A 24,198-nucleotide genomic window follows, 5' to 3' on the forward strand; every position below is an offset into this window, starting at 1 on the left:
CTAACTATTTTTTAGATAAATATAAAAAATTATACTATTTAATTTATAATTCATTCATTTTAAATAATTTTTTATTAACAATAAAAAATAATTATTTAATATATGAGTATAATTAATTTTTTTAATAAGAATACATAAAAATTACTTAAAATATAATTACTTAAAACAAAAAGCTATTTTGAATTGATTTGTACATAGTTTAACTCCATTTGTTTTATTTTTTAAACAAATGGAACCAAATCGAATCGCATTCCGATAAACGTATCAATAAAATAACCTAAATTCCCTAACGTCCTCAGCGCCGCATAGAGTACCTCAACAATAGTCACATCCAACAAACCCTATCATCACTCATCACTTTTCTCTTCTCCCACAGACTCAGAGTCTCGCCCGACGTCCACTGTTCACAGCGGCTAAAGTTTTGCGCGATTTACTACCCTTGGAGCTCCGTTGTTAGTGCATCGTGAGTTTTTGACACCGTCGGGCATCGCCGCCCTCGTCTGACCAGTTTGCTGTGTTGTCTCCCTCTTCTTCAGTTAGTGCATTTGTGGTATCATTTTCTGATTTTGTATTTTATTTTTTTATTCTGTCTCTGTTTTTTTTTTAACCTTTTTTCAGACAGTAATTAATTTGTTCCTTCAGATAGTTGTTAATTTGCTTTTTTTTGGTTTAATTTTTTGCAGAAAATTTTGTTATTATTGTTGATGAGATTGTTATTTATGTTAGATTTTCGATGGAATTGTTATAAATTTATGTGTTTTTTTTGTCGAGTTGTAGAATTAGGAGAAAAGGCTAGTGAGTGTTGTTAGGAGATTAAGAAAGTCAATTAGACTTCTATAGATTAGTATAAGTATGAATAATTATTCATAATATAATCTTTACTCTCATTTTTATCCAATATTCCTTCTTTGCAATGCAATTACTTGAGTACTGATTATTTCTGTTCATATCCTTCACATATTACCACAAGCTTGGAACACTTTGATGTATGTGCGTACGGTTCATATTCCTTTTTAGTTTTTCGCTGTATATGTGATTCAGCAGCGTTAAATATAATTACATAATACATATTCACATTGATATAGTTTCAATTTAATAGTTGTTGCTTCAACATATTTGATAGAGGGGGAATTGACTATCTGAGCTTTAAAATTGTAATTATTTTAGCATGATATTTTAGTTACTAATCAATGAAGGACTTCAAAATGTAGAATGCACTCATGTAAATTTATCTAGCATGCTTAAATTAGAATCCTTTTTCTCATACTTAAAAAGTCACAATCATTTTATTTTGTTATTTAAAATACAGCAAATTCAATCCAAACTATTTTTAGTGGCTTAAAATTTCTTTACATTAAAGTTGTTACCTGGACCATTTTCTATTACCAATAGAAATTAGTTATTTAATATATGGATGTAATTAATTTTTTTAATAGGAGTATACAATGTGTAACTACTTAAAAAAAAGTTTAGAAAAGTTATAATGTAACGGATGGATTGATAAGGGTGAGGTGGCATTTGAAAATCTGCATTATCTTATCATCTGATCTGATATTGGAACTCCCATTCTTATAGACTTTGAAAGAGAGAAGAGAGAGCAATGGCTGCTGCCACCGCCATCTCAGGAGTTGGCCTGACCTTAGGGATTTCCACCTCCGCGGTTAGGAGTCGGACTTCGTTGGTTACAATGGCTGTGTCTTTGGACGAGAAGACCAACAAGTCTCTCACACTAACCAAGTCCCAAGAAGCTATCACTGCTGCCAAGGTTTGTCTCTTCTCTCCTCTCTTTTATGCTATTGGGGAACGGAATTCTGATTAAATTCTTGTTCCTTTTCTGTTGTTGGTAGGAATTGATGCCCGGAGGAGTGAACTCCCCCGTTCGTGCCTTTAAGTCCGTGGGAGGGCAACCAATAGTGATTGATTCAGTGAAAGGATCTCGCATGACGGACATCGATGGCAATGAGTACATTGACTACGTAGGTTCCTGGGGCCCTGCTATCATTGGTCATGCCGACGATCAGGTGCTTGCAGCTCTATCTGAAACAATGAAGAAGGGAACCAGCTTCGGTGCACCTTGTCTTCTGGAGAATTCCTTGGCTAAGATGGTTATTTCTGCAGTACCCAGCATTGAAATGGTTAGGTTTGTTAATTCAGGCACTGAAGCTTGCATGGGTGTGCTCCGTCTGGCTCGTGCTTATACCGGAAAGGAGAAGATCATCAAGTTTGAAGGATGTTATCATGGGCATGCAGATCCTTTTCTTGTTAAGGCAGGTAGTGGAGTTGCGACTCTAGGACTTCCTGACTCCCCTGGTGTCCCTAAAGCTGCTACTTATGAAACTCTTACAGCCCCCTTCAATGACTTGTCAGCTGTTGAGAAACTCTTTGAGGATAACAAGGGAGAGATAGCTGCAGTCATACTTGAGCCTGTTGTTGGAAACTCTGGTTTCATTCCCCCTAAATCTGATTTTCTTAGTTTCCTGCGCAAAATCACCAAGGAGAACAATTCCCTTCTAATCTTTGATGAGGTTATGACTGGATTCCGTTTGGCATATGGTGGCGCTCAAGAATATTTCGGCATAACTCCTGATTTAACAACACTAGGAAAGATCATAGGTGGGGGTCTGCCTGTAGGAGCATATGGAGGGAGGAGAGATATTATGGAGATGGTAGCACCTGCTGGACCTATGTACCAAGCCGGGACCTTGAGTGGGAACCCTTTGGCTATGACGGCAGGTATAGAGACTCTGAAGCGCATTAAGGAGGCAGGAACTTATGAATATTTGGATAAAATTACAGGGGAGCTTGTTCGCGGCATCGTTGAAGCTGGGAAGAAGGTAGGGCATGCTATATGTGGTGGGCATATAAGTGGGATGTTCGGGTTTTTCTTCACAGAAGGACCTGTTTACAATTTTGCAGATGCCAAGAAGAGTGATACGGCCAAGTTTGCAAAGTTCTATTGGGGAATGTTAGCACAAGGTGTCTATTTGGCTCCTTCACAGTTTGAGGCTGGGTTCACCAGCTTGGCTCATAGCCACGATGACATAGAAAAGACAATAGCAGCGGCAGAGAAGGTTTTCAGGGAGATCTGAATGTTAACTTAGAGTTTTAGATGATTTTTATCTTATTGCTTTTATTTAACCTGTATCATTTTGGATCTTGTATCCACTCAGTGTATTATTGTTACTAATAGCTGTAAAGCCGAGTGAATTTAAAGTTTGTAACTATTTGAGTTCATGGTCTTTTCTCCTTCATATAATGAATCTCTCCATTCAAGCATTTGTTGCTGTTTTTCAGAGTAGAACTAAATGATGGCTGTTAAGTTGTTCCTTTAAAAAAGAAGTTACCCAGATGATTTTCTCTCAGTAATAGAAATTAGTTATTTAATATATGGATGTAATTAATTTTTTTATAAGTAGTTACATCTTATGTATTTTTGGTGTATTCCTACTAAAAAAAAGTAATTACATTTATACATTAATTAGGTACACTTTATATCCTTTCTCTTCTTAGAATGCTTAATCTATTGGTACTTTTTTAGATTAATTGTGATGCTAGTTATGTTGGTTTTAGTAATAGTGTTAGTTTTACTTACGTTATTAAAGATTGTAATGGGAATTGATAAAAGAGGTGTTTGAAAATAATTGAGAAGAATAATATTTTTTAAGAGAAATTATTTATTATTTGGAGAGAATATTTTAGCATAGGATATAGGTCAACGAGATGTTATTTGTGAGATGGATTGTGTGAAAGTGTTTAATCTTGTTACTAATCACGACTTTCGGTGGCAGACATCATGACAAAGATAGCGATGAGATTACAACTTCATCGAGTAGAGTTTTCTTTTTCTTAGGAGGAGAGTAGTCTTAAACGGGACTGTTCTTCTATTTAAACAATTCCTTTATTTTTCTTGTTTAACTATTTAAGTCACAAAAAAAACTAATTTTTATTACTAATGAAAAATAATCTAGTCACAATCTAAACAAGTTTTTATGAGGAGTGTTATTGGCAATAAATTTTGTGTTTTGTAGCCATCAATAAATTATTATTGGTGTTTTTAATAATGTGAGATTTCATCCTATAAGATTACTCATTTTTTTTTATTGGTCAAGTGCTAGCCAAATTTTAATAAAAGTACTAGCGCTTTAAACTTTTTCTTTTGTGAAATGTTAATACACTTGCAAATATTTTCAGATAAAACTATAGCTAAATTTTTATTTTTATTTATGTGAAAAGATAATTATAATAATCTCTAATTAAATATTGAGAATTAGATAAAAGTAACTTGTATATTTATTGTATAAAAAAGAAACCATTTTTTATCTATGTAACAAGAATGACTGATCCAATATCATGAAATTTTTGTACAATAACAATATATGTATAACAAAAACTTAAAAAGAAATAATATACCTTAGCCAAAAAATGAAAAGAAAATAAAAGAAATAACATACCATTATTAGAGCGATGTAGAATTGATGTGAAATATATATTAAAAAGTAATATAAATATTTGCACTACTTTTTACCAGAACCTTACATGTGATTTTTGCTAATACATTGATCTGAATTATTCTAGACAACTTAGAATAGAATTTGTGCCTATTGTTTTGTACTGAATGGCAATCATAAAAATAGTAACGGATAAAATCCAGAACATATTCTTTCACATATCCAGATATCCTCTATACCACCAATCGAATTAAACAGGATATATATTGCAAAGTTCTGAAATCTTTTGGTACAAAATTCGCCATGGTACTTCATCCAACTTTATAAATTTTTGTATTTTTAATTTTTTATTTATATATTTTAACAATTAACTACTATCTAACGTCTTATGTTATTTAACTTTCTCAAAAGATATCAAGCAATGAGAAAACCAAAATTGTTTCTCATACAGTTTCAACACTACGAGTCAATTTACTTATTATATGTTATGTTATTTATTTTACATATATGTATTGATGATGATAAAGGAGATGCTCATGATAGAGTTTTATATGGGAATTCAACCTGGCCACATAAAATTAAAATTATATCTATCCTCATAAAGAGATTAAAGTTTAGCTGTAATAATAAGAAAAAAAAATTAATGATACAGAATCAAATTATATTTAGTTGTTCTTTATTTAAAGTCACTTAATTATTTTGTTTTGGGTTAAGCACAATTTTAATCTTTAAGGTGCGGTTAAATTTTTTTTTTGTTTTTTTGTTTTACCTACAGAATAGTCCCTAAAGTTTAACTGAATTTTAAAACTGTTATTTTTACCGAAATTTTAATTTTTATTACTAAACGACTTCTAATTTTATATATATAAGAAAAACATGCTAAAGGGCTAGGGAATAGGGAAAGGGTTAAACACACTTGGGGAGGTCGGTTTTTTCATGGAAGAAGAGGGGGAAGGGAAGGTGGGGAAGGAAAGGGGAAGGGAATCCGCTGTCGCTGCTCTTTGTCGTTTGGTTGCTGGATCTTGCTGCTATTCCTCGTCGTTCAGTCCTTGCCATTGCTCATCGACGTCGACGCCAACAGATCTGCGAGGGTGGACGTCGCGTGCCGCTCTCTCATTGCCGTTTCTGCTTCTCCTCCTCGCTTGGTCGCCGGTTGCCGCTGCTTCTGATCGAGTTTGTTATCTTCTTGGTCCACTTGACAACCATTTCTATCACTATAACTAGGATTAACTTAGTTAGGAGCCTTGGTGCTGCTATCATCTTCAACAGAGTCTATGCATGAAATGATCAAATATGTCTTCTTCGTTTCTGGCTTTTTTTTTTCTCACTCATTTTTTTCTGAATTTCATGTCTTTTTTTTTATTGCAGTAAATTTTTTGGGTTGGACCTTTTACTGGAGTTGCTCTTGCTACCGTGTACCATCAGAGATAGTCATCCGAGCTATTATTTTCAAGTCAAGGCTTTAATTCATCATCATTATTTCATATATTTGCTCCTCTCTTTGAATGTTTGATATTGTGTGTGTAAATTGATAATGGAGAATTTTTTCGTCCTATCATACTTTGTGTTTATTAAACTTTGATCTTTGTGTTTTTGTTTCTGGTTTTGTTTCATTCTGATTCTAATTTTATTTATGCTTCTGATTACATTAATTTTGCTTTTAATTTTATTATTGTTGTTGTTGGTATTATTGTTATTTCTCTACTTTTGGTTAGTTGTTGTTATTTCATTGTTGTTTTTGCTTTATTTTTGGTTAATTTTGGAGAAGAAGGGAAACATAAATGATATTTTAAATCGAAGAACGATTTTAAAATTAAGTTAAATTTTAAAGACCATTTTATAACAAAAAAGACCAAAATTTTTTTTTTCAACTCCTATATCTTAAGAGTCAAAATTATACTTACTTTCTGTTGCTTTTTCTTTTTTCATTTTTACTATTAATTTATTTCCTTCCTTCATTGAGTTTTGAGCTTTTTGTAACGTTTAATTACCAAAAAAAAAAAAACAAAATAAAAAAAAGAGCGCCTTAGACTCATAATAAGTGGTATAGTGGCCACAAGCCTACAACAGCACGCGGTATATAATAATAGGATCTCGCTAAGGAGATAATGGACTATTTGTACAATATATATAATGTGTTATTGAGTTATAAAATAAATATGAGTTATAAAATGAATATCTCCTATACTATCTAGAATAACCATCCGAGTACTATGGATAATAAACATCTTCTCGAAAAATTTTCCTATACTATCTAGAATAACCATCCGAGTATTAGGGATAATAAATATCTTCTCGAAAAATTAAACTGATTTTAGAGTTCACCAAGGATCAAACTCTTGACCTTTCGGATTTAGCGCTCTAATACCATGTTATGATACAACTAATCCCAAAAAGTTCAACTGATGGAAAATGTAACACTAATTATTATATTTCTAATACTCCATAAATCTTAGTTGTACATATTGTATAAATATTCTATTGGCTTCTCATACTTTTCAATAATAATAATAATAATAATAATAATAATAATAATTTTCATTTTATTTTGTTTTCTCCCTTAATATATAGTTAATAATACTAGATCCTAATGGAGCTAGATGGAACATTATTATTGGGGTGATGAAAGGATATAGTGATCTTTAAAGATTAATTGAGTCCTTAACCTAATGCAATGCTATGAAACCCTCAAATATTTCAATGCAAGGACATACATGTCTTCATGAGAGCTATACATATATATCTAATCTCTCATTATTTTCTAGCTACTATATAATGCTAGATTATTTATTGATCATCTATATATCCTTTCTTCCATAGATATATTATATCAAACCTCAACAAAACAAAAGCATATATTATATAATATATAAGACTCAAACACTGACATGCATGATGATACTTGAATAAGTATCGATCTTATTTAATAATTTGAAGAAGATGGAATGCATGCATGAAAGGAAGCTACTTCATTTCAGCTTTGATGGCAGCAACCAATTGATCATAAGCCACTCCCCATGCATCGCTCAATGCTGCTGACCATTGTTCACCAACTCCTTCTTTTATAGTCTCCAAAAGTGCCGATTTTGCCACCTTTTTTTATTTCATTTTTTCATTAATTAACAAATTAAAACCAACCAAAAAATTAACAATATAACAATACTTACTATTTATGTATCAATGTATATATTATTTTTTACACATTTTAATTATATATTTTATATTTTAACATGTATTTTATACAAATATCTTATTTGACGGCATTTTTGTTGTACATATCATGAATTAAAATAAATAGTTATGTTATTAACATTTGAATTGTATGTGTATATACCGCAAAGTGTGCATCTTGAATACCAAGTTTGAGATGAACAACGCCTAAATGTTTCAAGTTTGATTCTCCTACCGTCACTTTTCCAGCTTTTCGTAGTTGAACTGCGGATTCAGCAATCTGCAATAATGTAATATATTATTTATAATAAGAATAAATATAGAAAACTAATCAAATTCTTATCTGTTTGTAAAATTTAAAATTTAAGATTTAGAATAAAAATAATTAAAAAAATTATATTAACTAATATTAACTAAAAAAGTTGACTACTCTTAATTGAATTCTATTGATAGATGTAATGATATATATACAGTGATAAAGTCATAATTTATACTTATTATGATAAAGTATGTTCATAAACCAATAAAAAAGTGATAGATAGAGTATTGATTTTCGTTTGATTTTTTTTTTTTGGTAAAGTCATAATTTATACTTATTATGAGTATTATCATGATTATATATTATAGAGTTTAATTTGAAAAATAGAAAGGTTAGATTCTTTATCCACATCAAATAAAATGGCGACACGGACAAGTAATTAAGACAAAGCATATATTATATATACCATGACAAAGACAAGGTTGGCATGTGTCTTAAGCTTAGGGTTTTGCTCCAAAGGAACACTTGTATCTCTCAAATATGAGAACAATGGCGTTGCTTCTGGGGCAGCACTGAATATTCTACAAAATTTTAATTTGTTGGAGTATATTATAAGGTCAGTCATTGAATATAAATATATAAAATATAATATCTTGAATTATACATGTCATGCCACTGGTAGAAAAATTATTTTTAGTGAGCATTTATTTTATTTTTATCAATAATAAAAATATAGTTACTAATATATTTATTGGTAATTAAATATTAATCGTCTTATATTTTATTGTTAAAAAATTTTTAGTAGTTACAAAAAAATATATAATTACCATTTATAACATATAATAATAATAACATATATATAATTGTTGTAAAAATATAAATTAAATAAGATATATCATGACCACTATATTATTGTTACTAAAAGTTTGTTACTAAAAGCATTTTTTTTTTGATAGTGTGCATGCTTCAATAATTAAGATCAAGATAATAAATTAAAGCTAAATTATAAAGAAATTGGAATCAATTAATAATTATTTACTTCAAGAAAAACTTGAGACCGTGGTCCGCAGAATTGTTCTTGAGAACATTCCATGAGTTCACCACGAGGGATTCTTGCTCTGCCGTGAATGCCATGATTATATTGCTAATAATTAATTAAGGTCCAAGTTTTGTTAACAATAATAGATGAAGAAACTTTATTTGATGTTGAAGAATGCATGGTTTGGTGTGAAATATTTATAGTGCATTGCATGGACAAGTAGTTGGCCCTTCATGTAATGCAATGGTGGTACCACGACTTAATTAAACATTGTCATTTGGCTACAACATAATTTGAAAAGTTGTCATCATTTGATTTTTAGTCATCATTAATTTATTTATTTTTATTTTACCCAACTTCTTGTATCCTTTCTCAGCCTGCAAAAGGCAATTTCTGCTATTTAAATTTTGTTAGTGAATATAAAGTAGGGTAAAATATACTTTTTGTTTTTGAAATTTGGCAAAAATTTTAAAAATATTCTTAAATTTTATTTTATTTCAATTTTGTTCCAAAAGTTTTCGATTTGCATTAAATATACCTTCGACGGCAAAATTTTAAAAAAATTTAAGACCAATCTAACAATAATGCATGAAAATTATGCTTGATTTGCTTGTGTTGAGGGTTGTTCTTATGAAATTGTTGTTGAATTAGTCTTAAATTTTTTGAAAAATTAGCCGTCAAGAGTATATTTGATGCAAATCAAAAACTTTAATTTTGGGACAAAATTAAAAAAAAATAAAACTTAGAAGTATTTTTAAAACTTTTATCAAATTTTAGAGACAAAAATATACTTTACTCTCTAAAGTATTTCGCATATTTTAGTATATAGATATAAATAAATAACTTTTGTGATTATTATTGGAGATATTATTAAATATTAAATTATACAATCATGTTAGGTATACTTAAAAAATCAATCACTCATATATAATAATACATGTTAAAATAAAAAATATGTTAAAAATAAATTAAATAATAATATATATTTATATACAAATATATAATGATTGATTTTTAGTGTGCACATAGTATTTTTAGAAATTATATTTAAATTTGTTGTTGGTCCATAAAAATTATGTTAGAAAATTATGATTAAGAAGATGACAAAATCTTATATTTATTGTGGTTCCAAAGCAAGATTAGATCGTTATTTTATATAAGAGACTAATAGAAACTAAATTTTTTCTCAAATTCAGAATATGAAATACATTTACTAAACTTAATTTATTTTCAAATATAAAATTTAATTTCACAGTTTTTTAACCATAGACTTTGGTTGAGTTGTCATTGCCAATAAAGACTTTTTTATTATTCATTTTTTCATATGTTTTGAATTGATTGCAATCATTGCAAACATTAACAATAACCCTAAAATCTAACCACCATTCAAGTAATTATTTTTGTGTTGCCATGTTGAGTTTTATAATCATAGCATACAATATGTATATTTTGTACTTTTTTTACAACCATATATAATAACTAAGTCTTTTTCTTCCACTAAATTGGTCCTTAATATTTTTTTTTCAGAAGTCTATATTCTTTGATGTAATGTCCTTTCTTTGATGTAATGTCCTTAATATGATTCACTTTAGAACTTTGAAAAAGATACACATCATTACGTTTTCGAGTTTTCTCTTTTATACGTATATGCCTTAATAATTTCTCAATTGTGAAGTCCTCACCAAGATGTAAAATTTTTTTCCTATAACCATTACAAGATGAAGACAATTTTAAAATAATTATTCCAACTTGTAATGATTCAAGAATCACCACTTGTAGATCACGAAATCTACTTACAAGGATTTGTAATTCATGAATTTGATCCATAATATACAGGCATAGTATCATTCATAATAAATTCAAAATATTTCAACATAACAGACTTATATGTTCATTGTCGTTCAGTATTGTACTTTTCTTCCAAAGACTTCCAAATCTCTAGTGGTAATTGAATTGACATGTAGAGATCGTAGAGTCAGTCGGATAAAGTGTTGAGAATATGACCTTGATATGCAAAAGTATTTTCATCACGTTTCTTCTTTAATTAAGTAATCTTTTCCTTTTCTTCTGGTGTGGTATTTTCAGCGGCATCAATAATTGGTGTAGTCTTTAGATCAATTACATATGCAAGATTGAGAACCAAAATAAGAAATATTATCTTATCCTTCCAACAGTTGAAGTTCATTCTATCAAAGCGATCTAACTTAATAAATTCTTGATTCATGATCTTAAATGTAGTATTTTGATCCTGAGCCATCTTTAAAAATATCTCTCTAAAATTATTGAAAAATTATGATTAAGAAGATGATAAAATCTTATATTTGTTGTGGTTTTAAGACACAATTATATTATTTTGTTTAGAGAGATATCTGTCTCTACACTTAATTGTTATAGAGTTGATGAAAATACTCTCACACTCGATACAGATACACAAAATATTCATAAATTATACTATTATAAATAAATTTAATTATTCTACTATAATAAATTTGATTATTTAAATAAAAAATAAATTCATAATGACTAATTTGATAGGAGTGATTTTTTAGTGTATATGAAATATTTTTTTCATATATATATTATTCACAAATAAGATTTTGGTATTTTAAATCCCAAATTTTGTGGATGATAATGAGAGCATCTCTAATATTATTGATTTTAGTTTAATTTTAGTTTAGGTTCTATAAACTACCACATAAGTAATTTGTAGGATTATGTATCATAAAAATTATTTTGATATTTAATATGAGATTTGTCATTTTAATGTCTGGTCTTATTTTAATTTATTAACAATATTATAATATTTATCTAATGAATTTGATAGATATACAAGTGATTATATTATATTAGTCTTTTTTTTAAAATAATACGATATATTTTTAATAATATTAGTATCATTTTAAAAATTATATCTAACACAAATTTTAATTTCAAGTTAGTTCAATTACCGTAAAAATAAAAAATAATACTAAAAAATATCTATTTAAAGTTGCTACGATGAAAGTGATATAACACTAATATAATTACTTCATTTTCTTAGAGTATAGTTAGGAGTGGATAAGACGAGAAAAAAAAAATAGAATAAACATATATAAATATTGGAAAAAAAAGTTGCTACTTGATTTAGTGACTTAATTATTCTTAAATGCTAAATTGCTAACAACCTCTTTCCAAGGTATCAAACTCAAATAACATATATAACACAATAAAATATAATTGAGCACTCTCATAGCAATATCAATCTTATTCAATTTGAGTGGATTGGAAGAGAGGAATAGTCTTCCATATGCTAATTGATGAACGATGAGAGTTTCATTTAATTTCATTTAATTTGAGATTCGATGGATGCAACAAGGTGATCATAAGCTACTCCCCATGCATTGCTCAGTGCCGGTGACCATAATTCACCTCCTCCTTCTTTTATTGTCTCCAACAGTGCCTTCCTTGCCACCTTAATTACCAAACAATACCATATATCATTAATTCTTAGGGCCAAAACTATTACAAGATAAAGTATACAATGAAAATATTAAACGTGAATAATAAATATATCATATGTTTATTTTATTAGGCATGTGAATGATTATTCTAATATTAAAATTTAGATGAATAATTTAAAAATATAGTGTATTTTAATTTAATTAGTAATTATTTATATTATTCAAGAAAATTATTGATTACCTAACATAACTAATAGCCCAAATTCATCGTTGTCTAAAAAAAGTTAGTCCAACACTTTAATTAGTTTTTAACAAATTTTATTTTTTAAATCAATTTTTAAATTAAAATTTTGTTTCATTGATTAAATGAGCTTTCACATTGGATTATTCATTAATATAGAGATATTAATTAATTTGTTATCAAAATAATTAATAGAGACGAATTTATTAAATAATTATAGAGACGAATTTATTTTTAATTTTTTATCAAAATTATTTGACGTGAATATTAATTTGCTAATAAAATAAAATGTTAGAAACTTATTTGATAATTAAAATTTGTTGAGAATTAAAGTATTCGACTAATTTTTTTTTAAAATTAATAATTTAAGATATTATGATGACTTCATTAATATAGAGATATTAATTAATTTGTTATGCTTTTATTAAATAATTATAGAGACGAATTTATTTAATTTTTTATCAAAATTATTTGACGTGAATATTAATTTGCTAATAAAATAAAATGTTAAAAATTTATTTGATAATTAAAATTTATTCGGAATTAAAGTATTCCACTACAATTTTTTGGGAACTGATGATTTAAGATATTATTACTCTAATATTAAATACGTTTTGAATAAAACACTGATTAAAGTGGTTTATATAATCCTAACTCATTACAACAAAAAAATGATAAAAAAAATAAAATCTAATAATAATTAAAAGAGCTAAATCCGTATATCAGATATCAATAATGAATATAAATACACACCTTTGATGAGTATTCCGGAAAAGCATGTTTATATAATCAATAATTAGATGTTATTTTAGATAAAAGTTTAAATTTAGAGATAAATTTATAAGTTATTAATATGAGTAATTCCACCTGGAAATGCTCATGTAGTACACCAAATTTGAAATGAACAGCACCTAAATGTTTCAAGTCAGATTCATCCATGGCTTTTCCAGTTTTTCTGAGTTGAATTGCTGATTCACCAATCTGCCATCATCAATAATTAAGATGTTCACAGTAAGTATAAAATTAGCGAAAATGTTTAGTAACAAAAAAAAATTAGCCAAAAACAGTGAGAATTTATCTTAATTAATGAATATTAAATAAGACAAGTTTTGACTATTTATTTTTGTATTCCTAGTGTTACCGTAAAATTAATTATACCAATAAGGTAGCGTTTGGTGGAGAAACAGAGACGGAAAGACTGAGACTGAGATTGAGAAACAGAGATTAAAAGACAAAAATTGAAATAAATCTCAGTGTTTTGTTTGGTGCAAGTGGGAGACAGAAACTGAAACAAGAATGAAATTCTAATTTAATTTGTACAAAGGATAAAATTAAAATTAATTAATTGAAATAAAGGTATTTTAGGTATAAAATATTATTAAAGTTTCAGTCTCCATCTCTAAAAATTTTAGTCTCCTGTGTCTCTACTTTCTGGAGGTACTGAAATACTGAAATTTTGAGACAGAAACAAAAATTTTATTACTAATTTCTGAAATATGATACTGAATCTCAGTCTCCCCATTTCTGTCTCAATACTTCAAAATAAACGCTACCTAAGTGACTAAACTTAATTATGTGTAATTTTATATAAATTGATAGGTTGTTATTATTAATTCCATTGACCACTTTATATATACAGAATTTAACATGAAAGCTTACCATGACAAAAACAATGGTGGCATGAGTCTTGAGCTTAGGATTTTGGTCCAACGGAACCTTTGAGTCTTTCAAATATGAGAACAATGCCGTAGCTGCTGGAGCAGCACTAAATATTCTGCAAATGAAGTTTATTCATAACCATTCAATTTTTTAGCATGAGTAAAACTGAAATCAAATTAGCAAAAGCAACTTTAATTAGTCACTATTAACTATTTTTTTATTATAAAATTATTTTCTAATTCTTACTTTTTAGAGAATTCGATTTAAGATTTGATATTCAAAATTAAAAAAAAACTGATATTAACAAATAATATATTAGTTTTTTAATTGATTTCTATTTTTCATTTAATTAGTTATATATTATCTATTTTTAGTATTTTCTGAAAAAAATTAAAATCACAGTTGTGCTTAAAATAAATGTTTAATTACTCTTTTGTCCTCTATAGTTTCGTAAAATTTTTAATTAGGTCTCTATATTTTATTTTCCTTTCAATTAGGTCTCTGCACTAAATTTTTTTTCAATTGAGTCTCTACATTATTTTTTTTCTTTTTATTTGAGTTTTTACACCAATTTTTTTTTAGTTGGGTCCTTATACAATTACGTCAATTACTACCAAGAAGGACTTAATTGAAAAAAAAATTGGTACAAGGACCCAATTGAAAGGAAAAAAAGTATAAGGACCTAATTAAAAATTTCGCAAAACTACTATATAAAGACAGAGTAATTAAACCTAAAATAAAAAACAAAAATCAATCCGATTATTATAAAAGCTTTAGAAAGTTAATTAATTTACTTCAAAAAAAACTTGAGACCAAGGTCAGCAGAATTGTTCTTGAGAACATCCCATGAGTTGACAACAAGGGCTTCTTGCTCTTCAGTGAATTCCATTGATGATGATTACTAAATTAAACCTAATTAATTATAAGGTCTTGTGTTTTTGTGAAGTGAAATAATAATGGATGAGAATAGTGCATAATATGGATATAAACACAAGGTATTTATATTATAGAGTGATAACCTAAGAGTGTACAATAATATAATAATGTAAGTAGTTGTTGGCTTTTCATGGCATGCAATAATGGAGCTAGCAAGAAGCCATTTTCTTTAATATTATATGGTTGTGGCTGCCACGCTTTGTTAATTGTTATTTTAGATTAAGTTATTAATTAATTAATTGATTGATTGATTATTGTTTCAGCATCATCAGATGCCGAAAATACTAGGTGCTGTATGCGGCGAGGAGAAAAATAAAATAATGGTTTTGGCCAATCCTAGAGCATGGTTTGAAATGTATCCATCTTTCATTGAGTTTTATTATTTTTCATTTCATATATATTTTTTTAATTGTAGTCATGTTATTTAATTTTAACATTTGAAAATTAAGTGTTAATAAAAAATTAATGATTAAGAACTTTAATTTGTTATCTTAATTATTTTCTTAATATTTAAATGAATAAAAATTTAAACATATATGTTATTTTTAAAAATATAAAAAAATTCAAGATTTTTTATTTAAAAATTTAGAGAATAATTAAAAAGATGAGTTAAGATTTTAAATTATTTTCAATAAAAATATTAAAATCAAAAGTAAAAATGAAAGGAAAGAATTTTGATATTAAAGTTCAAGTTATTGAGTAAAAATTGATTATATTTAGTATTTATTAATTGTCATTATAATTAATAAATATTAAATAAAATAAATTTAAACTATTTTTTTTAATCTTTCTAAGTATTACATAAATGTATATTGTGGTATATGTAATCTCAATTGCGATATCATAGCAATGATTAAATTAGGGGTGCACAGGTCCGGTTCAAAGGTCCGGTCCGATTTTGAATATTTTAGGGACTAATTTGGTGTGATTTTATTGAATTTAGGGTCGGATAAGGGTATCAAAATTAGACTCGGTCATTATTTCGGATCGGGTCCGGACTATAGTTCGGGTCACCTGAAGTCGGTCCGGTGATCCGGTCATCATACACAGTTAATATTTTGTGTTATTAGTGATGGATCATGACTATTCTTATGTGGAATTTAAGTATTGAAACCTTAATATTTTGTGTTATTAGTCATTATAAGACTATAATTAATATTTTATGTTTAGAATGCATAAGACTTTAGACTAATGCATAATATTGTGTTATTTGTATTGATTTAAATATTTAGTATTATTAGACAATATTAGTATTGATTGTTGTTTTGCTTTAGTATTGATTGTGGTTATGCTTTAATTTTGAAGAAGGGTTGGTTCTTGTTATATTTTTCTAAGTGAATTTTACCATGTTAAATAATGGTTGGAGTCTTGAAAATTTGGATATTTTTACATGCTAGCTTACAAGAAGATATCAACGTAATGTAATGTTAACGGCCCAATTTTCATCCAGTATAATTGTGGTCCGAAAGTGTATTGATTTTATCGGATCTAAAATCGGGTTCGGATCTAATAAATAAATCTAGTGTATATTTCAAGTCGAATTTGAGTCACATCAAACTCGACTTCACCCGACCCATATGCACCCCTAGATTAAATTACCAGCCATTAGTATATGTTTTAATTCCTTTTCTTCACAATTTCGTCTTCTTAACAGAGTCACAATATATATATCTTCATCACAATAAGAAGTTAGTAATTTTTAGTATATTTCGCTATTATTTTAGTATAAAGATTAAATTATTTTTATTAAATAAATTTTATTAATTATGGAGATAAATCTTATTAAATGATTTTTGAAATTTTTAATTCATTTCAATTAAGTCTTTTACCTTTTAAAATGACTAAATATTTCTATCACTTTTAGAAACATGAATCTTTATTAGTTCAAATATCATTCGCTGTTTTAATATTATTGATATGTGCAGTTAAATACCAATATGATAATTTGCTGCAAATTAACGTGAACAAACAATAAATTTAATTTAAATTAGTGCTCTAAATTTATTTAAAGAAAAAGTATAGAGTATCAATATATTATCTGCCAACTTATTATCAATAATAATTAATATTAAAGACACTTTCATTAGAAGACACATGTATAAAGAGATATACTCAGGAAACACATTCACAAAAACATTTCCATTAGATACAGCCATAAAAAAAAATATTTTTATTAGACACATCTACAAAGATATTTTCATTAAACATGGCCATAAACAAGAGTTGGTAGGAATTGGTAGAATTCTTGTTGATTACGTAGCGGGATTGTTATTTAAAATACTCAAATTGGTCCATACACAATTATAAAGTCCTAACTCTCAAATCTTCATCTTCATCATTTATTCTTCTTCTCTTTTTTTAGATCTCTCCAAATTTGGACCTACTCTTCCCACTTTGGCCACTCGCAAACCTCTTCTCCCCCCTTAAGCCTCTTCTCTTTCTTCCCACTTCGTTCCACCCACCTTCCCCTTCTTCCTCTTTATCCCTTCTTCCGCCCCCTTTTTCGTGAACCTCGCTCCTCCTTCATACTCCTCTTTCGCCACCTCGTCTTTGAGTTTCGATGTCATCGACCGTCTCCCAGTGTCATCCTTCATGATGAGCCTTTTTCTGGGCATTAATTTCGACAGATCGTTATCGTAGACCGGAGTTTGCGAGCGCTGGCGACGTTGCCAATCGCCACCGTTCCCTTTGTCCTCGTAATTGTCGAGGAGTGCATCATTGTGGTGGAGGGTTCAAGATTGACTTGAATGTCATCGTAATTTATCAAGAGTTCTTCGTCCTCATTGCGGTACCTGAAAAAGTAGGTCCTCCCCTTTCCACTCTCGATTAGACCGAAGAAAAAGAAAGCCTTTCTAAAAGGTTTATCATTGTCTCTAAGAGCTACCTGAATTGGAAGTGCACTAAATGATGACGTGGCTACGAATCTATTTATGATACTTTTTTTTTGAGAGAAAGACGAGTTGCGGTATCAACGTTAAATGAAAAAATAGTTTTGGGAGTGGAACTATTGATGCTAATAGAGACACTGGAAATAAATTTGAAGACGGGTTTATTGTAGATTGGGAAAAAGCGAAGGGTGAGAGAAGAGAAAGAGAAGAAGCAATTGGAATGAGAGGAAGAGTGGAAGAAGAGACGAATGATGAAGATGAGAAAAATATAATGATAGCATAGAATAAAGAAGGAAGAACAAATAAAACCCAACTAATTTTTTATATTATATTAAATAATTATGCTAGTTGTACACTAAAATTATTAAATTAATCATTAGAATAATACATATTAAAATATAAATAAAATATATATTAAAATATATTAAATTATATATATATTTATATAAAAATACATAATAATTAATTTTAGTCTAATTTTAATGTGTAAATAATATTTTTTATATTAAATACTCCCAAATGCACTAGATAGACTTCATCACCCTAGCTACTAAGTATTATAATAAACTCTATAAGAAGGACGAGTTCCATATAATATATATATAATTTTATTATTTTATATAGTTTTGTAACAATAATAATTAATAAGAAGCTGCTCCTAGTAAAGGGTGTATATTTGACCCAAGGATCGGAACAGTGTTATTACTTATTATTAGTAACACCTGACATAACATACATGATGATGAAACAAAAAAACAAACAAACACATACACTTGATGGATGCATCAATCTTATTGAAAATTTTGAGAAGGAAGGTACTAATCCATAAGCATATATATTACTACTTCATCTCAGCTTTGATAGCAGCAACAAGTTGATCATAAGCTACTCCCCATGCATCACTCAATGCCGTTGACCAAATGCATGGTACCCCTTCTTTTATTGTCTCCAAAAGTGCTGCCTTTGCCAACTTTTTTATTTAATTAACAAAAACAAGTACATATATATGTCATAGCTTGGTCAAAACTTCAAAGATTTAAAAGTTTGATAAAAAATTAAATTAAATATAATAAAAGAATATATTTATAAAAAATTAAATTATTCTATCAGTTTCTATTATTTTATTAAATTTTTATTTTTTTATTGAGTATCAAATTTTGTAATTAAATTTTTACGTGATAAAATACTATTATATTTTTATTTATATATACAAAAACTTCAAGAAATATTTTCTCAAATTTTATTCTAATAATTTAACATTGAAATTGAATGTATACCGCAAAGTGTGCATGTGTGACACCCAATTTTAAATGAACAGCTCCCAAATGTTTTAAGTTTGATTCTCCCACATTGACTTTTCCAGTTTTTCGCAGTTGAATAGCTGTTTCAGCAATCTGTAATATACACATCATAAAGTTTAGAAATATATATTATAATTTGTGAGAGGCTTGTGAATTATGAACATAATCATATATATAGTTTAATTTATCAAAATTTTATATATTATAATGATTTATCCAAATTAAGTTAAAGTATATATACCATGACAAATACAACAGTAGCATGTGTCTTGAGCTTGGGGTTTTGGTCCAAAGGAACACTTGAATCTTTCAAATATGAGAACAATGCCGTTGCTTCTGGTGCAGCACTAAATATTCTACGTAGTTTGATGCAAATATGGAATCGTGATTTTAGATTAGTTGTTGGGGGAAAAAAGAACATTATGCATGTCATGCATTTAGCAATAAGCAAGCTCAAGATAATTAAATCAGAAAAGAAAGTAAATTCTTGAAGGATCTAATGTATTAGTGAATACATAACTTTTAAACATTATTTTTTTTATTTTTGACTGTTTAAGGTAGCATTTATTTACTGAGATTTAGTATTGTGTTTGATGATCAGAGATTGAAAATAAAATATCAATTTAGAAATACCAAAATTTTAGTTTTTTCAGTACTTTCACAAAGTAAGAATATTAAAATTTTTAAAAACATAGATTAAAATTTTAATAATATTTTTAAAAAAATAATTTTATTTAATTTTTTAAATACCAAATTTATCATTTAATTTTCATATTTATTTTAAATTAAACATAATACTAAGATATAACTCAATGCAATATATTTTATATCAAATATAATATAAATTATAGAGATTTAATTTAATTTCGGTCTCTCAATTTCAATCTTCCTTCTAAATGCAGTTTAATGTTTTTTTTTTTTTAGAAAACTTGTTAGCAGAATCTTAAGAAAACTGAAAACATGTAGGAATTAAATGGCTTAATTATAATTACTTCAAGAAAAATTTGAGGCCGTGGTCTGCGGAATCGTTCTTGAGCATATCCCATGAGTTGACAATGAGGGATTCTTGCTGTGCAGTGAGTGCCATGATTGCTAAGTTCTAAGGAGATGAAATGTGAGAAATAATTAACTGAAGTGGATGAGAAACCCTAAGCATGGTGTAGAAAAGCTAAAGTATTTATAGAACCCTTCTTGCATGCAAATCAAGCTTTAATTTGGTTATCTATGATTTGTTTTTACATTTTGTTTTAATTATTAATGTTGCTATCAACGCAACATACCAGGTGCCTAAATTAAAAACAAGGTGCTGCATTTTATATATTATAATAAGACACAATAAAATTATTGACACGTTATTTTTATTTATTTATTTTCTTTCTCTAAAATGTAACCTTTCCTTTCTTAATTAAATGCACAGCCTTCATGTTCATAATTACTTCTTTTTGTAGATTTTATTAGTTATTTTTGCTTTATATGAAGTCAATGAGTGTTATAAGAAGGTATTTTTTTTTAGTCCGATAATTCTATTCATGAAATGAAAGAAATATATAGATGTTTATATATGGGACAAACAAAAAAAATGGATGACTTGGATCCCAATACTCTACTATAGAGGTAATATTATATAATAATCTAATAAGAGAAATAAAAGAAAGTAAAGTGTTCATCAATTAAGAATTGGAGATTTGTTAGTTGAAGCTTCTTTTGCAGTTTTAAAATCAACGCCGTTATCTCTTCAATACTAGTTGATACATTATTAAAGATAAATCTGTTCCTAGCATTCCATAAGAACCAACTCAAAATAACTATCATCATCCTTTGAGAGAAACTATTGAGTTGGGTACGCAAGACCCCATTCTCAAGTTTCACTCAACATAGAAATCAGAGTCTTCAATGCCCATTCTAACAGCCAGTAAGTCCATCTTTGATCAAATCTCCTTTGATTTCTCACAATGGAAGATGCAATGATTGATTGTTTCTAGAAATTATAAGTATCTTTGACAAGTGGGCCGAATCAATGAGATGCGATGATGAAGTTTTTGTAGAACTGGAAGCTTTTTATAGAAGTCCCTCCAGAGAAAAATCTTAGTCTTCGCTGAAATTTTCAGCTTCCACAGTTCTCGCCACAAATTTCGTTGTTTCATAATCTCTGGGTAAAATTCAATAGGAGGATGCGAGAACCCATAAGTTACACGATACCCAATACTTATTTCATACAAATCACTTTTATTAAAGGTCCAATAAATTTATCTTCTCCACCCCCTAATTGTTGTTGCTAGCACACGCTGTCCACAGAAAAAATGCTTCTAATTAGAGGTTGATTCCACAGACCATTAGAAAGTATTAAGTCTTTGACCGTCAATAGTGGTTGATTTTGCAGATTGGAAGTTCAGATGGAGGGACAACACAAAGATGTGAAGGAGCATGCCAAGGATTGCTGCAGATTTGTATATTGGACTGACAAACCCCAATTTGACGGTTTATCTTGTGCTTAATTTAGGGGATTTTATAACCTTTTACCCATATTTATTCAATGGAATAGCATGGTTTTATAACTTCTCCCTTCAATTGTGCTTAAGAGTGAAAACATGCTTTTTAGGTCTTAAAATGAATAAATTTAATTCACCTTGATTCCATTAGATGCCTTGATATGTTTGTTAAGTGATTTAAGGTTTAGGAGGCAAAGATTGGATCAAGGGAATGAAGAAAGAAGCATGAAAAGTTGGAGAACTCATGAAGAAATGAAAGAACCGGAAAGCTGTCAAGCCGACCTCTTCGCACTTAAACGACCATAACTTGAGCTACAGAGGTCCAAATGATGCGGTTCCAGTTGGGTTAGAAAGCTAACATCCGGGGCTTCGAAACGATATAAGATTTGCCATAGTTGCTATACATATAAGGACGCGTACGCGCCCTGTACGCGCACGCGCCGTTGGTGCACGTGATCACTTCATGCAAACTCGTGGCTAGCGAATTTACAAGCCTTGTGGGCCCAATCCAACTCATTTCTAATGCTATTTAACCCAAGGAGTGAAGAGGGAAACACATGTTAGTTACCATTAGTTTATTTTTAGCATAGTTAAGTTTTAGAAGTAGTTTCTAGAGAGAGAAGCTCTCACTTCTCTCTAGAATTAGGATTAGGATTAGGATTAGTTCTTAGATCTAGGTTTTAATCTTTGCTTTCTTCTACTTCTATCTTCTCAATTCCTTGTTGTTACATTCCTTCTTCTTCCATTCTTTTATTGTAATTTCCTTTATGTTGTTCTTATGCTTTGTTGTAGATCTACTATTGTTCCTTCCATTTTCTTTCAATTCAATAAGAGGTAATTCATAATAATTGTTCTTCTTTACTTTTCTATTGTTGATCTCTTGCCTTTGTAGTTAGATCTCTCTTTAATTCTTGCAATTTATGTTGTTTACTTTTATTGCCTTTTATGTGTTTGTTGAAATGCCTCTTTTAGTTTTAGTATAGATTTTGTTCCTCTTGGCCTAGGTAGAGTAATTAGTGACACTTGAGTTATCTAATTCCTTTGTTGATTGGTAATTGGAGAGATTGCTAATTGGTTTGGAGTGCACTAAAGCTAGTCTTTCCTTGGGAGTTGGCTAGGACTTGTGGCTCAAGTCAATTCATCCACTTGACTTTCCTTTATTTAGTAAGGGTTAACTAAGTGGTAGCAATGAACAATTCTCATCGCAATTGAGGAAGATAACTAGGATAGGACTTCTAGTTCTCATATCCTACCAAGAGCTTTGTTAGTTGTTAGTTTATTTCTTTGCCATTTACTTTTCATGCTTCTTATCCAAAACCCCAAAATAACTCACAACCAATAACAAGACACTCTATTGTAATTCCTAGGGAGAACGACCCGAGGTTCAATACTTTGGTTTATAAATTTAGGGGTTTGTTTTAGTGACAAACAACTTTTTGTATGAAAGGATTATTGCTTGGTTTAGAAACTATACTTGCAATGAGAATTCATTTGTGAAATTCTATACCATCAAAAATCCAATCGTCAAAATGGCGCCGTTGCCGTGGAATTGCAATGGTGTTGTGTTATTGGTTATTGTATATATGTGAATATTGTGAATAGCTTGATTTTTGGATTGCTTGCTAGTTTTTGCTAGTCTTAGTATTTTGTTTCATTATTTCTTATTAGTTTTTGTTCCTTATTTTCTCTTTCCATTATGAATTCTCATTTTGGCTATGAGTGTGATTACAACTATGTTGTAGGTGATGAGGACTATAATGGAGATATGTATCAAGGATGGGACAACCAAAGGTGGGAGGAGCCATATGCATATGATCAATCTTCTTGGCAACAACCTCCACCAATGAACTATGAAGAAGAGCCATTCCATGATGCATACCAATCAAATGGCTATGGTGAATCTCCTTGTGACTTTCAAGAACCACCACCATATGCCTACGAGTCATATCCTCAACATGAACCTCAACCACACTCACAAGCCTATTTTCAACAAACACCTCCCTATGACCATGATCCTTATCCATCACACCAACCAACTTTTGAACCACATGAGCCATACATGGAACCACAATTCCAGGATTACTACTCCCAAGAACCACCTCAATACACACCACCACCTTACCAAGAAGAACCACCTTCCTATAATGAACCCTTTCTCCAAAATGATGAACCCTCCCACCCACCCCAATCTCTAATGGATGAAACCCTCGGTGTTCTTCTTCAAGGACAAGAGGAGATGACAAGGGATGTGCAACAATTCATGACCGCCTTGGATGAGGTGGTAAACCGGCTAGCATCCCAACTTTTGGACACTCAAGAAACTCCCA

General features: G+C 29.1%; 4 protein-coding genes across 5 annotated transcripts; 1 reads left to right on the top strand and 3 right to left on the bottom strand.

Moving 5' to 3' along the window:
- Positions 1 to 190: 190 nt before the first annotated feature.
- On the top strand, positions 191 to 3,276 carry LOC112788925 (glutamate-1-semialdehyde 2,1-aminomutase, chloroplastic). Of its 2 annotated transcripts, none has more exons than XM_025830606.3 (3): positions 191 to 550; positions 1,576 to 1,765; positions 1,848 to 3,276. In XM_025830606.3, exons 2-3 carry the CDS (start codon positions 1,601 to 1,603, stop codon positions 3,087 to 3,089), a joined length of 1,407 nt encoding a protein of 468 aa, XP_025686391.1. In that variant the 5' UTR covers positions 191 to 550; positions 1,576 to 1,600; the 3' UTR covers positions 3,090 to 3,276. The 2 variants fall into 2 exon arrangements, with proteins under 2 accessions (XP_025686391.1, XP_072082092.1); XM_072225991.1 differs by having other exon boundaries at positions 224 to 535.
- A 3,692-nt stretch (positions 3,277 to 6,968) lies between these two features.
- LOC112788928 (anaerobic nitrite reductase) lies at positions 6,969 to 9,090 on the bottom strand. Its single transcript, XM_025830609.3, has 4 exons — positions 8,918 to 9,090; positions 8,345 to 8,459; positions 7,783 to 7,899; positions 6,969 to 7,541 (listed from the first exon to the last, which is right to left on the bottom strand). The coding sequence occupies exons 1-4, from the start codon at positions 9,010 to 9,012 to the stop codon at positions 7,413 to 7,415; spliced, it is 456 nt and encodes a 151-aa protein (XP_025686394.1). The 5' UTR covers positions 9,013 to 9,090; the 3' UTR covers positions 6,969 to 7,412.
- Positions 9,091 to 12,013: 2,923 nt separating this feature from the next.
- LOC112788929 (anaerobic nitrite reductase) lies at positions 12,014 to 15,236 on the bottom strand. Its single transcript, XM_025830610.2, has 4 exons — positions 15,052 to 15,236; positions 14,258 to 14,372; positions 13,466 to 13,579; positions 12,014 to 12,368 (listed from the first exon to the last, which is right to left on the bottom strand). The coding sequence occupies exons 1-4, from the start codon at positions 15,144 to 15,146 to the stop codon at positions 12,240 to 12,242; spliced, it is 453 nt and encodes a 150-aa protein (XP_025686395.1). The 5' UTR covers positions 15,147 to 15,236; the 3' UTR covers positions 12,014 to 12,239.
- Positions 15,237 to 18,666: 3,430 nt separating this feature from the next.
- On the bottom strand, positions 18,667 to 20,554 carry LOC112769332 (anaerobic nitrite reductase). The gene is made up of 4 exons (XM_025813822.2): positions 20,375 to 20,554; positions 19,624 to 19,738; positions 19,359 to 19,475; positions 18,667 to 19,051 (listed from the first exon to the last, which is right to left on the bottom strand). The coding sequence occupies exons 1-4, from the start codon at positions 20,467 to 20,469 to the stop codon at positions 18,923 to 18,925; spliced, it is 456 nt and encodes a 151-aa protein (XP_025669607.1). The 5' UTR covers positions 20,470 to 20,554; the 3' UTR covers positions 18,667 to 18,922.
- Between the last annotated feature and the right edge of the window lie 3,644 nt (positions 20,555 to 24,198).

This window comes from Arachis hypogaea, chromosome 3, assembly GCF_003086295.3.
Source record: "Arachis hypogaea cultivar Tifrunner chromosome 3, arahy.Tifrunner.gnm2.J5K5, whole genome shotgun sequence".
Lineage (NCBI taxonomy): Eukaryota > Viridiplantae > Streptophyta > Magnoliopsida > Fabales > Fabaceae > Arachis > Arachis hypogaea.

What these genes read in the sequence shown, in the direction of transcription:
- LOC112769332 (XM_025813822.2), bottom strand. Translation starts at nt 20,469, where the DNA reads ATGGCACTCACTGCACAGCAAGAATCCCTCATTGTCAACTCATGGGAT. An exon ending in GGCCTCAAATTTTTCTTGAA is followed by an intron (nt 19,739 to 20,374) that starts GTAATTATAATT and finishes CAAACTACGTAG; the next exon opens with AATATTTAGTGCTGCACCAG. An exon ending in CTACTGTTGTATTTGTCATG is followed by an intron (nt 19,476 to 19,623) that starts GTATATATACTT and finishes TGTATATTACAG; the next exon opens with ATTGCTGAAACAGCTATTCA.
- LOC112788925 (XM_025830606.3), top strand. Translation starts at nt 1,601, where the DNA reads ATGGCTGCTGCCACCGCCATCTCAGGAGTTGGCCTGACCTTAGGGATT. An exon ending in AAGCTATCACTGCTGCCAAG is followed by an intron (nt 1,766 to 1,847) that starts GTTTGTCTCTTC and finishes TGTTGTTGGTAG; the next exon opens with GAATTGATGCCCGGAGGAGT.
- LOC112788928 (XM_025830609.3), bottom strand. Translation starts at nt 9,012, where the DNA reads ATGGCATTCACGGCAGAGCAAGAATCCCTCGTGGTGAACTCATGGAAT. An exon ending in CCAACCTTGTCTTTGTCATG is followed by an intron (nt 7,900 to 8,344) that starts GTATATATAATA and finishes ACATTATTGCAG; the next exon opens with ATTGCTGAATCCGCAGTTCA. An exon ending in TTCAAGATGCACACTTTGCG is followed by an intron (nt 7,542 to 7,782) that starts GTATATACACAT and finishes AAATAAAAAAAG; the next exon opens with GTGGCAAAATCGGCACTTTT.
- LOC112788929 (XM_025830610.2), bottom strand. Translation starts at nt 15,146, where the DNA reads ATGGAATTCACTGAAGAGCAAGAAGCCCTTGTTGTCAACTCATGGGAT. An exon ending in GGTCTCAAGTTTTTTTTGAA is followed by an intron (nt 14,373 to 15,051) that starts GTAAATTAATTA and finishes CTTCATTTGCAG; the next exon opens with AATATTTAGTGCTGCTCCAG. An exon ending in TACTACATGAGCATTTCCAG is followed by an intron (nt 12,369 to 13,465) that starts GTGGAATTACTC and finishes TTGGTAATTAAG; the next exon opens with GTGGCAAGGAAGGCACTGTT.